Source organism: Chelonoidis abingdonii, chromosome 2, assembly GCF_003597395.2.
Source record: "Chelonoidis abingdonii isolate Lonesome George chromosome 2, CheloAbing_2.0, whole genome shotgun sequence".
Taxonomy (NCBI): Eukaryota; Metazoa; Chordata; order Testudines; family Testudinidae; genus Chelonoidis; species Chelonoidis abingdonii.
The window spans coordinates 230394955-230407093 of NC_133770.1; the positions used below are offsets into that span (position 1 = coordinate 230394955).

The following is a 12139-nucleotide window of genomic DNA, read 5'->3' on the forward strand; positions in this document are numbered from 1 at the left end:
GCCTCTGGTACCCGACGGGTGGTAATTGTAGATCTCGACGTCGGGCAGGGATCGCCTTGGGCTTGATGGTATGCCAAGGCGTCCAGAAGGACCAGTGCTGGGGCTGTTCCAGACCCTGGTCCACATCTCCATAGAGCGCGCTGTCTGGCCGCGAGGAACCTGAAGGGTGTCTTCGACAGCCAAGGCGGGGCGGACAGGCCGTATGACCAGTGCCGGGTGATAGGCGGTGCGGGAGACGGTGCCGGAGTCGAACCGGTGCCGAGATCGGGAGCAGGAACCTACGACCAGCACGGTGCGCCGGGAGGTCGATACGGGACTTCGAGTGCGCCGACGGTACGATGGACTCTCGTCGGGAGCGGTGCCGAGAGGTAGAGCGACGCGTCGAGCGTCGTCCATTGATCGGGGATCTGGACCGGTGCGCGAGTACGACCGCGCCGAGAGTAGGATCGGTGCCGGGACTGCAAGCCGGCGTCGAGAAGGCGACCGACGGTGTGAGCGGGATCGGTGCCAAGATCTCGACCGGGACCGGTGCCTGTCCGTTGCTCCAAGAGATGGTGGCCGGAGCATAGCTGGCTTTCCCAGTCATGGAAGCGCCCCGCACCGGCAGTGCCGGGGGCTGAGGCAGGGAAGGTCAGTCGAAACGCGATCAGGTCCCTCGCCGTTGCAAAGGTTTCCGGTGTAGTGGGAACCGTGAGCTCGACCACGGTACGTGCCAGGGAGCTATCAAGCACCGGACTCGACGCTCTTGCCTGGCGGAGTCGACGGTGCGGGGATCACCGGTGCCGGGGCAGATGGCGGTGCCTGCGGCACGGTTTCCCAGGCTCGGACTGCGGTGCTGGAGTCGCAACCGCCAGGAGCCTTCGCCTTCTTCATCCTAGGCGAAAGCGAGCGCTGCCGGGCTGGCTTCTGAGTTGGAGACTTGTGGTGCCGCGGTGTTGAGGCGGTACCGCTTGTCTCCGGTGCTGAAGACGAAGTTCTTCTCGGTGCGGGCTGCGGTGCGGTCGGTGCCGGGACCACCAGGGTCAGGGCGGCCTCCATAAGGAGCTGTTTCAAACGGGAGTCCCGCTCCTTCTTTGTCCTCGCTTTGAAGGACTTGCAGATTCGGCACTTGTCCGTCAGATGGGATTCCCCCAGGCACCTTAGGCAACGATCGTGGGGGTCTCCCGTTGGCATCGGCCGACGACAGGCCGAGCACTGCTTGAAGCCGGGAGAGCCAGGCATGAGCCCGGGTCCCGGATCGGGCGAGGAAGAAAATACCTCAGCCCTCAAACTATATACAAACTATTTAGAAACTATACCTAACAACTATGAAGAAGTACTAAACAACACTAACTACAGTATAACAACTAGAGATAGAACGGGTGATACGCTAGGGATGTGGAGGTCAGCGAAGCCGCACTCCATGTTCCAACGACCGACACGGGCGGTAAGAAGGAACTGAGGAGCGGCCGGGTCGGCAGGGGCATATATACGGTGCGGCAAAGGCGCCACACCAGGGGGCGCCTGCCGACCCACTGGGTGTTGCTAGGGGAAAATTCTTCCGACGAACATGCACGCGGCGCGCGCACACCTACTTGGAATGGATATGAGCAAGCACTCGAAGAAGAACAAAAATTCCAGCTGTACCGTCAGAATTTAGCATAAATAGGATTCCAGACAGTATTGTTTAAAGTAAGACTGTCTTTGAGAGATTCCACTACTTGAGGAGATAATTGCATCCAAAGTTGGAAGTGATAATTCTATGTATATCTGAGACCCTTTACACTTTGTTTGAGGGGTGAAGATTGAAGGGGGGGGAGAAAAAACTTTAAGTGGGTAGAGCTGGAAAAGTGCGTGCGCTATTACCCATGTCAACAAATGCTTTTTTAATACACAGGTCAGCCTGGACTCCAGAGTAAGGGAAGTTATCAACCGAAATATGCTGGAACCATCACAACATACTTTTGATGATGCACAGCTTCAGATTTACACCTTAATGCATAGAGACTCCTACCCACGGTTTATGAACTCTGCTATTTATAAGGACTTGCTTCAGTCCTTATCTGAGAAATCCATCAAAGTATAATATTTTTATTAATGTATTTATTAAAAAAAGAAATGGAACTCTGGGCTACATCAACCAACATGGAATTTAGAGTTAATAGGATATTTACCTGAAAATAAACTCAGGCATATTTTAATATGGACTATCAATGTTTTAACCTGCAGAGGGCTCTGATACCACAAGCTAACTGCAGCCTCTGATCAACTTAAGTGACACTTTGCAAAGGAGAATGTAGAGAGAGTTGGATGTTAAAAAAGTCGTATTTTTACAATAGCAGAATGTACTTGGACATGAACTTATAGGAGAAGTTAAAATTACCACTCTGGAAGAAAGAACTCTCCAATTTATTTTTTTAAACTGTTAGTTATGGCTGCTCTTACCTCTCCCCCCACCATTGTGCAGCCACAGTAAAAATACTTGTGCTGTTGATACTTGGGCTACACTAGACTGAAGCCTCACATTTTATAATAGTACAACCTGGTCACTACTTATGAAGTGGAGATGGTACTTGTCTTGGAGTGGCTACCTGATACATATAAGCAATGTGTTCATGGCAATGAAATATAACAACCTCCAGTTTATGGAAGCTAGTGGTTTGGAATAATACTGCCTATAACATTCTCTTTACTGAAAAGTGTTATTTTACTATCAGAGTCTGCTGAAAACATTTGTAAGTTCATACTGTTAATGTTTATAAAAGCTGAAGAATTTAGGAGAGGGAAGAGTCTGGGCATTTATAATCATAAATAAAGCACAAGAATTGTCACGTGTTGTTCTCTTCACTGCAAAGGCAGATGCAAATAATGGTAATTAATATTTCAGTATTTAGTCCCTAGAGCACTGCAGTAGCAGCCATTTGATGTGTTCACAGATGCTGAAAATCCTAAATTACAGGCCAGATTGTTTGTGGGGTGATATTCATACACTTCATACCAAAGCAAGTTAAAACAAGCTTCCAGGGATATGGCATTAATTCAGGCTCAGAAGATCTCAAAGCAAAGCAGTATTCTTCCACAAGCTTCACACTTGTATTTCTGGTATCCCTAATATATTGCACTTGTATGTGCAGATTAGTGCTTTTTGCCAAGCCTCATACCTATTACCATATGGCATTTCAACACACCCCAGAATTAGTTATCATAGCTAAATCTAGGAAGAAGTTAAACAAATTGCCTTTAAGTACCAATTTATAGATCCATTTTTACAGAGTTGCTTAATCTATAGTAATTAAGCCAAATACACTATAGTTTAATGTAATTCCACTACGTACATTTTAGTTTACTGCAGAATTCCCTTCAGTGGTAGTTTCCTATGTATTGACTGACTGAACGCAGTGAGATGTGAAACAGAAGGTACGTGGAGAGGAGAAGGGTAGAGAGTGAAAAATCATCTCTTTAAAAGGGATTCATATAGGTAGTTTTGCATTGCTTTTTCTAGGAAGCTATAGCAATCTTTCTCCAGCCTATCAGCAGTTCTCCCATTTGGGCACTATGATACTAAACACCTTCTCACTGGAGGAAAATCCAGGCATGTGCTAATTTCCTTGCTTGTTCAATGCACCATGCAGGAGATATGTTTTGCTCTTTCAGCATTAATCCCGTTAAAAAAAATAATGAGCTTTGTCACTACACAATATCAAGAGAGAAGACCTGATACAAGGTAAGTTGTAAGCAACAGCTGTGGCCAAAGTTTCCATCATCTATTTCTATAAAAACCAACAACAACATTTAACATGTCAGTTTGAAAAAAATGATTTAAGCAACATTTAACAAGTAACACTGCAAAACAGTGCTGCCAGCTGCCTTGCGGGGTTGGATGACTCAGTTAAACAGAAAAAAGAGCTCTTCTAGGTCACTGGGTAAAATCTGGTCCAAGTCAGTAGTGACTGTCAGTTGTTACTAGAATACATTTGGTGGCTGGTTATGTCAAATTAGAGATCTCAGTCCAGTTCACTGATATATCCACAGCGTAAGACAATATTCAAATTAATAGTTTCAGTTTACACTGTATATTAACTGGCATGCTGGCTAGTAGTCTCAGCACTAGCCAAAGATCAAAATAGGCATGTTGGTGAGGTAGCAGTGGGAGAACTTGGGATTATCACTAAATATGCTGTACTTATGTATTAATTTGGTTGTGTCAGGGCTTTCAGAAGCACCGAGATGACAAAAGAAGTTAAACTAGGTCACTTTCAGCTTGCTAGAGAGATCAGATATGTCCATCAGAAAAGTTCAACGCTGTGTCATTTCATGAAACTGACAATTTAGTTTTGTTTAATGCTTCCCCCATCTTTTTAAAGATGCCTCATTAAGAGCTAGGAGACAAACAGAGCAAATGTGCATCATATGAAATGCAATGAGATCTAGCCTATTATACTCAATGAAAGAGACTTACTGAAATTAAAGAGATACTGTCCAGAATTTTTTTTTTAATTTATCAGACTATTAAAAGTGAAAGTATTTTAAAAATCTAATTTGCTGATTTCTACTGCTTGTTTTTACTTTCTGCACTGCACTTCACTTGGACAATTAAGCTAGACTGGTCAGTTTCTTGGGAAATGAAAAGTTAAAGGAAACTTTCCATTCATTTCTGTGGTTAAAACATACCCTCCTGTCACACAATTTCAGGATATTAGACCTACGCCTCTTCACAGCATCTCTTAAGTATTAAATTTTTAGCATTTCTTCATTTTAACTGAATTTTATATAAGATTAAATAAGATTAATTAAATCACACATTAAAAGAGCTTTCCCTATATTTTGTTTCACTACTCCTAACTATGCATAAACTCATCTCAGGTGAAATATACTAACCTTTTCCAAGGGCCAAGTTTTGGTCCCACTGAATTAGGAAATACTAATTAGATTGTTATAGTTGGCAATAATTGTTACAGAAATATGAGAACAAAGTGATCATATCTACACAAGTTATACAGAACAAATGAAGTCAAAGCCATTATCACAGGGTCAATATATCCTGTCTTGAAAATAAACATTGCTGGTTTGCATTGGCATTTATCTAGCAGCAGGACATCATTAAGCTGCACTAACCTTCTATTCCACTGGTACTAGCTTCTAAATGTCTGCACTTTATATACCAATAACTCCCACAGAACATTCATACTGTTAAAGAGTATTCTTTTCATGAACCTGCTAAGCAATATTAAAATTGCATGGACCCCTTCAGCCAACACATCAATTGATGCTATCCACATTGTGCTTTAGACTGAACTTTAAATTCCAAATTCATTAGTACAATATAATGAAGTACAATACACCAAATGTCTGTAGGTTACACATTTTAAAATCACACAAAATTTTGTTCCAGTAGCATGGTGTTCCAGTATCTAGGTGTCCTTTCTAATAAGAGAGGGACTTTGAGACACAAAGAATGACCATTAAAGCCTTCTTAATATGAAATTTAAAAAACTAATAATTCACCCTGAGAAATTGTGTTTAACTTCTTCAGCTAAAGACATAGCCAAGTTTTAAACTATTAGTGAGCATCAGTCTCAAACTTGTTAAAGAGAACACTTTTTATACTAAACACACTACAATAACTTTATGGGGAGAGGATGACTCAATTTAATTCAGCAACCTATCTCGGTCAGTAGAGACTAAGGCCCTTAACTTGTCCCATTTTGGCCAATGGGAGTTTTGCCCAAGTAGCTGTAGGATCTAGAACCAGAAACTGTTATACCTACTGGCTGGGGCTTTAGACGAAGAATATCTCATTCCAGTTCTCACAAGAGTCTGAATTGTGATACAGGCTTTAGTGATTTGTGGATTTCCTGTGCGAAGTCTCACAAAACTGAGCAGGCATGGAAAGTGAATTATTATTGTATCTTATCATCCAGGGAAGCTATCCTTTCATGTAAGGGCAGAGATAGGTTGAAGGTAGACACAGTGTGAGGAACTTCGTATATACCACGCTGTACCTGTTCTGTAACTAAATGAGATTTCCCCTGCTGTCAAAGTCCAGCTGGTACCGAAGTCACAAGGACTATAACTGCTTAATAGAATTTGTTAGTCTTGTCCTTTCAGAAGCGCCCAAAAACAAAGGACAGACACATGGACACTAAACATCTATAATTAAAGTCATTTTTTTGTTGTCTAAAAGGCAACTTAAAAAATTTCAAGATATTTTCAGATACATAATTAAAACAGTTGTGCTAAGTTTTAATTGTAGATTATTCTGTTCACTTTTCAAGTCAGTTTAATTTTAAAAATACCTTTCTGAATTAGAGCAGAAATATCAAACAAGCAGAATCCAAATTCCATAAAATTATTCAATAACCTTTGAAATATTTGAATGATTTCCTCCTTTTTAAAAAGCGGATGTGTCTATAACAAGCTAAATTCTTATCCACATTTATTTTCCCTTCCAAAAGAATAGACTATTTTTCTCTTTCAATAGGAAAGTTTGATTTGTAATGCAAAATTAAAGTATTTAGCAAACTCTTTTTTGGGTCTCACAGCTTAAGTGTTTTCAGAATTTAACGCTGCCTCATTTGAAACCATGTCTCTACCATTACAAAGCAAATCAGCAAAAGAAAAATTCTGTCCGCCCATTCCAGTTAAGGAGTTTATTCTCCAGAAACTAAATGGATTTACATACTACAGCTACCCACAAATTCCTCATGCATTGATTAAACAGACCTTCCCCACTCCAAAGCTTAGATAAATATAAATATAAATATAGAGGTTGCCAAAAATGTAAGAATCTTATGTCCTCTAACCATGCTGGCTCTTTGCTAAACAGCATTTGCAAAGTGTTTTAAAAGGTGCCCTGTCAAAAAACAGATTCTAATAAAACAAATCTTTCTATCATCCTGGATGGTGAAAGACCATAATTTTAATGATTTATTCTGGTCTCTGGTTTGATCACTGGCAACAATGATTCTACATATCAAAATAAAGTTCATTAGCAGTTCACGGGAAACTAATGCCAGTTCTATGAATTGATGTAAAGTAATATTACTTCCCCAACAAGTTTATCTTTTTATCAACTGGTTTACTGACCATCATTTAAACAGCCTGCCACAAAATGTCTTTGCTCATTTACAAAGTCTAAAATAAACTCTGGTATCAAACACATACGCAAAACAAACCAATTAGATCAAATTTAAACAAACTATTTAAGTCATTTCTCCAGAAATAAAATCTAGTGGTAGTAATATACAGGCTTTAGGACAATACAATAAATTGGACTGATCAATGCTGGTTACATAAGCAAACTTATCCAAGCATTGTAACAGAATAGGTCAATAGATCCATTAACAAAGTTCCAAATTTCCTGATCAGAATTTAAGCATTAATTCATAAATGGTATGTACAAACCAGACAGAGCCAACAAGTTGCAATTTAGATACCATAGCAGATTTGGTATAATTAAAATGAAGTTAGTTGTCCTTCCTCCCCACAAAATTAGTAGGAATATGCCAATAAGAAACCAATACAAATTTCATTCATACATTTTTAACATCGTTGAGAGGTAAAATATGTCTGGTGGGTATGTTTCAGACTGTAAAAAAATATACAGTACGTTGTTCACATAGTTAAGAAAAACAATTCAGTTACCAAAAGTTTATTGATAAAAGTTTAATGTCAACTTACTTACAAAAATGAAAAAATATTTTAAACATACACCATACAATTGAGCATCCAGGCCCTACTGACTATTAACTATAGGAAAGCATTTAAGGAAGTTGTGTCAAAAACCAAAGGTTAACTCCAGGGATGTATGCTGCTTTACAAAAAAAAAAAAAAAAAAAAAAACTTAAAAAAAAAATTCTTGTTTGCAGGAACCTACATGCCTGGCCTAGTTCTTAAAACTAATTACAAAATCCTCTTTCATACTGGTCCAGGTGTCTTGACAGTTGTTTCTTCTAACAGAACTGTCAAAAGAAAAGAAATATTTTATGAGGTATCTGCATACAGCTTATTTCTAGTTCTTTGCAAGAAGAAAGAGAAGAAGGTGCTGCTCTAAGATGTGGTAATTACTAGTTATAGCATTTGCTTACATTCAAGAATCTTTACAGGGTTTGAAAATCTTTTTTCTATTCACTTGCCCACAGCGAGTTCAGAGAAAAGTATTTGGTCCTGAACCCATTTGTATTGGTGTGAAAGAATTTCTAGACGTGACAGGTTAAATACCTTGAAGTGTGGGTTTGACCTAACATTAAATAAAAAGGGCAAAAATATACGTTAACCTTATAAAACTTCAGAACGGTTCACAAAACAAAGGAAGCTTTCCCCTGGCATTTTCCCAATTTTCTTCTGCTGACATTTTTAGCATGGAAACAATAGACGCTTCTGGGGTGCTACAACAGCCTAATAGGGTGAAGAAACTGTAAGAATTAAGGGAAAAACAGAAGTCTGATAGTCACAATTCACTGTACAATGGCCCAATTAAGTAAAGAAAGATTTTTTTTCTCCTAATTATAGTATTGTCTTCACTATACTGGGCCATTGTAGGTCATCAGAAGTTTTTGAAATAATCTTCCAAAATACAAGAATTTGTGTAAGTCAATTTCAGAGCGCTCTCACCAACCCTTCTCCCACTACCCACCAGCGATCTGGCAGCAACAGATCTTCTTGCCCTCTCCACTGAAATGGAGAAAAAGCTGAAAGGTGATCAGGTCTCCTCACAGGAGTGCAATTAAAGGGAGCTCCTGGTTTGTCTCTCCTCTTCCTCCTTCAGCAGCTCCACTTGCTGCTAGGAGGTTTGGCAACACTTCCCACTGGTGGACACCAGCTCCTCCTCTGTTCCCATTTCATATCCATCAGCTTAGCGAAGGTACTTTTATGGCCCCTATTACTGTAGTATCTGACTGCCTCACTACCTTTAATGAATTTATCTTCACAACACCCCTTGCGAGGTAGGGAAGTGTTGTTATCCCCATTTTGCAGAAGGGGAACTGAGGCAGACAGACAGACTAAGTGACTTGCCAAAGGTCACACAGGAAAGTCTGTGTGAGAGGGAAGTATTGAACCCTGGTCTCCAGAGTCCCAAGATAATGCCCTAAGTTCTGGAGCAAGCCCTCACATGGGCAGAAAAGGAAGAGGGGAAAGTGCATGGGCATGGGGCTTTCACAAGCCATTTAGAGGATACTAAGCAGAGGAAGAGGAGCTGTGCTCCCCAACACTCTCCACTTCTACAGATCAAATTCAGTTTTGCAATTTTGTAGTCAGTGTGGATCCCGCTCTAAGTGTGCATGTGTCTCATGTATGTAAGACTAGAGTTTTTTTGAATAGCAGTGTCTATCTGGGTCACATATGCACCCTTGGCTTCCTTGGGCTCCCATTGGAGGGCCTATAGAACAGAGAGGTAGTGACCCTCCTTCATTCCCCTCACAATTCAAAATCTGTATAGCTGAGGACTCTGAAAAATTGGTGATAAAGGGTGGGATCGACACTGGCTACAACTTCTCAAAGAACTACAGTTACTGTAGGGTCAGTAAAACTTGCTTTCTTCTTTGAGTACGTGTCAGTGTGGATCCCACTGTAGGTGACTGGGAGCAGTATCTTCTCCAAATTTTGGACGTGAAGAATCTCGGCTCTATTAGTCAAACAGGAATTGGAGTACTGCTCTTCTGAACTTGGCATCTGCCCTGGCAGCCATGTCAAGTGCATAGTGTTTCAAAAAAGGTCAATGGACTTGCTCCACAAGGCTGTCTTACAGATCTCTGAGATCAGTATATTTCTGAAGCAGGCCAGTGGTGGCTGCTGGCCAGGAGCCCAGCTTTGAAGGCAGCACAGCTGCCAGCAGCAGCGCAGAAGTAAATATGGCATAATATGGTATTGCCACCCTTACTTCTGTGCTGTTGCCTGCAAAGCTGAGCCCTCAGGCAGCAGCTGCCACTATTCAGCCACCCAGTTCTGAAGGCATCAGCACAGAAGTAAGGGTGGAAAGGTACAGTATTACCACCCTTACACGTGCGCTGCTGCTGGCGGGGCAGTGCCTTCAGAACTGGGCACCCGACCAATAGCCGCCACTCTGCAGCCACTCAGCTCTGAAGACAGTGCAGAAGTAAGGGTGGCAATACGGTTGACCCCCTCTAAAATAACTTTGTGACCACCCTGAAACTCCCTTTTCGGTCAGGGCCCCCAATTTAAGAAACGCTAATCTCCCCTATGAAATCTGTATACAGTAAAAGTACACAAAACACCAGATTTTGCGGGGTGGGGGAGACCAGATTTCATGGTCCACGATGTGTTTTTCATAGCTGTGAATTTGACAGAGTCCCAGCTATAAGAGAACCTCATTAAGCTTCCACATGGGAGCAGGGTCTCTAACTGGAGGGCAAATATGGAGATGGTTCTTGAGAGATCTCAATACCAAAAGATGTGAAAAGACCAAGTGTGCCTATATCTGAGTGTGGCATACTGATATTGCTACAAGATGGACTTTGAAGGAGCTACTAGCTAGTCATGCTTTCTTCAGGAGAAGCATCAGGACTAGAATCCTTGGTCTTAAGGCCTCAATTGCCCGTAAGAAAAACCTTTTCCACATCAAGGAGTAAGTCTTCCTATTGGAGAATTTGTGACCCTGCAGAAAACAGTCTTGTCAGTCCTTGTTCAAACAGCCTACACCACAGACCATGCAGCAACTGTGGGTCTAAGTTTAACCCTGGTTCTGTGATAGCATGTCCAAACCCATGAGAAGATATGCATGTGTGCGCGGGGGCGGAAGGAAAATGGTGTGTGTGTGTGTCTGTCTGTCTGTCTGACCGGACATCTGCAGATCAGATGCCCAAAACTGCCTTGGCCAGTAGAGGATATCACAATGAATGTAACTTTGTCCTGTCTAATCTTGGATGTGATCTGGGGACTGGTGCAAAGACATGCAAAAGTACCTGAGAACCACCAAACAGAAGGGAACTGAGCCTGTACTCCTTAGACCAGAGGTCCTCATTTGACACTATTTGCCATGTTGCATCTGACGAAGTGGGTATTCACCCACGAAAGCTCATGCTCCAAAACGTCTGTTAGTCTATAAGGTGCCACAGGATTCTCTGCTGCTTGAACAGATGAGAATACCACACTGGTGAAATATTGGGTCTGGGATGGATTTCCAGTGACCACTTGTGATTGGTTACCATCTTCCTGCTTAGAAGTCTACCAGGTTGTTTCTGACCTCTAGTAGGCATTTACTTGGTAGTAGGAGTCACTTGGTGGTGATGGCATCATTTCCAGGACTCAACCATCTCTAGGCAGAGTGGGGATGATCAAGCATCTCAATCTCCAAAGTGTCCATGACCTGCACCCAGCTCTTGAAAGGTCCTGAAGTTGTCCAGTGCCTGTATTAGCACCAAAGCTACTGTCTTTCCCGGGACAACAATAAGGCGCTGTTAGATAGCAAAAGTGATCATTTGGCCTCCCGCTGTCATGTCTCTGCATTCCAGTGACCGGGGTCTTGCTAGTGAAGCTGCAGGAGAAAGGCACCACCTCCTTCTTCTGCAAAGACAGTAACTGACTCCTACAGGCCTGAGAAGGTGGGCCCCAAAAGCCCCAATAGGGCCACAGTAATATTCTGTATGTGCACAGAGGGCTGGCTGGTTGCTGGCTGTGCCAGTGCCAATCCCAGCATGCCTGTGATTGCGGTCTGTAGAGAGCTTCTGGCTTCTAAATGATGATACTGCTCATAGACCTCAGCAACAAATCATCTCTGCTGGATGTCAGAGAAAAGGCAAGGCCTGGGGATGGTGAGGAGTACACTTCCACAGGCAGCACTGATTCATAAAATGCTATCTGCTCTGAGGACTATGTCAGTGCAAATGTCTCTCTCAATGCTGAGTGTGGCTCAGGTGTGCTCTAAGTCTGTATTATCGATGCTAAAATGAATATCGGGGGGGGGGGGGGTATGTCCGGTACCAGAGCCAAACTGCCCCACAGTCAGTTTCTTTCTGCGTATCTTTTGATGCTAGGTGTGACTTCTGACATCTTCCCGTAACCCTCTTTATGAAACAGCACAGAGCTCATTCCCCAACCATTCAGGGTGGCCTCTTTCAGCACCGTTTCAACCTCTGAGGTGTCAACTTCGATGCTGGGCCTGCTGATGGGCTTCAGTGCCAGACATGGTACTAGTGCTGAT

General features: G+C 42.4%; 2 protein-coding genes across 3 annotated transcripts in view; one reads left to right on the top strand and one right to left on the bottom strand.

Moving 5' to 3' along the window:
* RGS20 (regulator of G protein signaling 20) overlaps positions 1-2379 on the top strand; it is a 43971-nt gene extending 41592 nt beyond the window's left edge. Inside the window, exon 5 of the mRNA XM_032774699.2 lies at positions 1877-2379. Within this exon, the coding sequence (XP_032630590.2) occupies positions 1877-2065 (189 nt within the window). The 3' untranslated portion in view covers positions 2066-2379. The remainder of the gene's footprint in view (positions 1-1876) is intronic.
* Positions 2380-6614: 4235 nt separating this feature from the next.
* TCEA1 (transcription elongation factor A1) overlaps positions 6615-12139 on the bottom strand; it is a 63998-nt gene continuing 58473 nt past the window's right edge. For both annotated transcript variants that reach the window (XM_032774697.2, XM_032774698.2), the window contains one exon: positions 6615-7940. In XM_032774697.2, the coding sequence (XP_032630588.1) occupies positions 7932-7940 (9 nt within the window). In that variant the 3' untranslated portion in view covers positions 6615-7931. The remainder of the gene's footprint in view (positions 7941-12139) is intronic.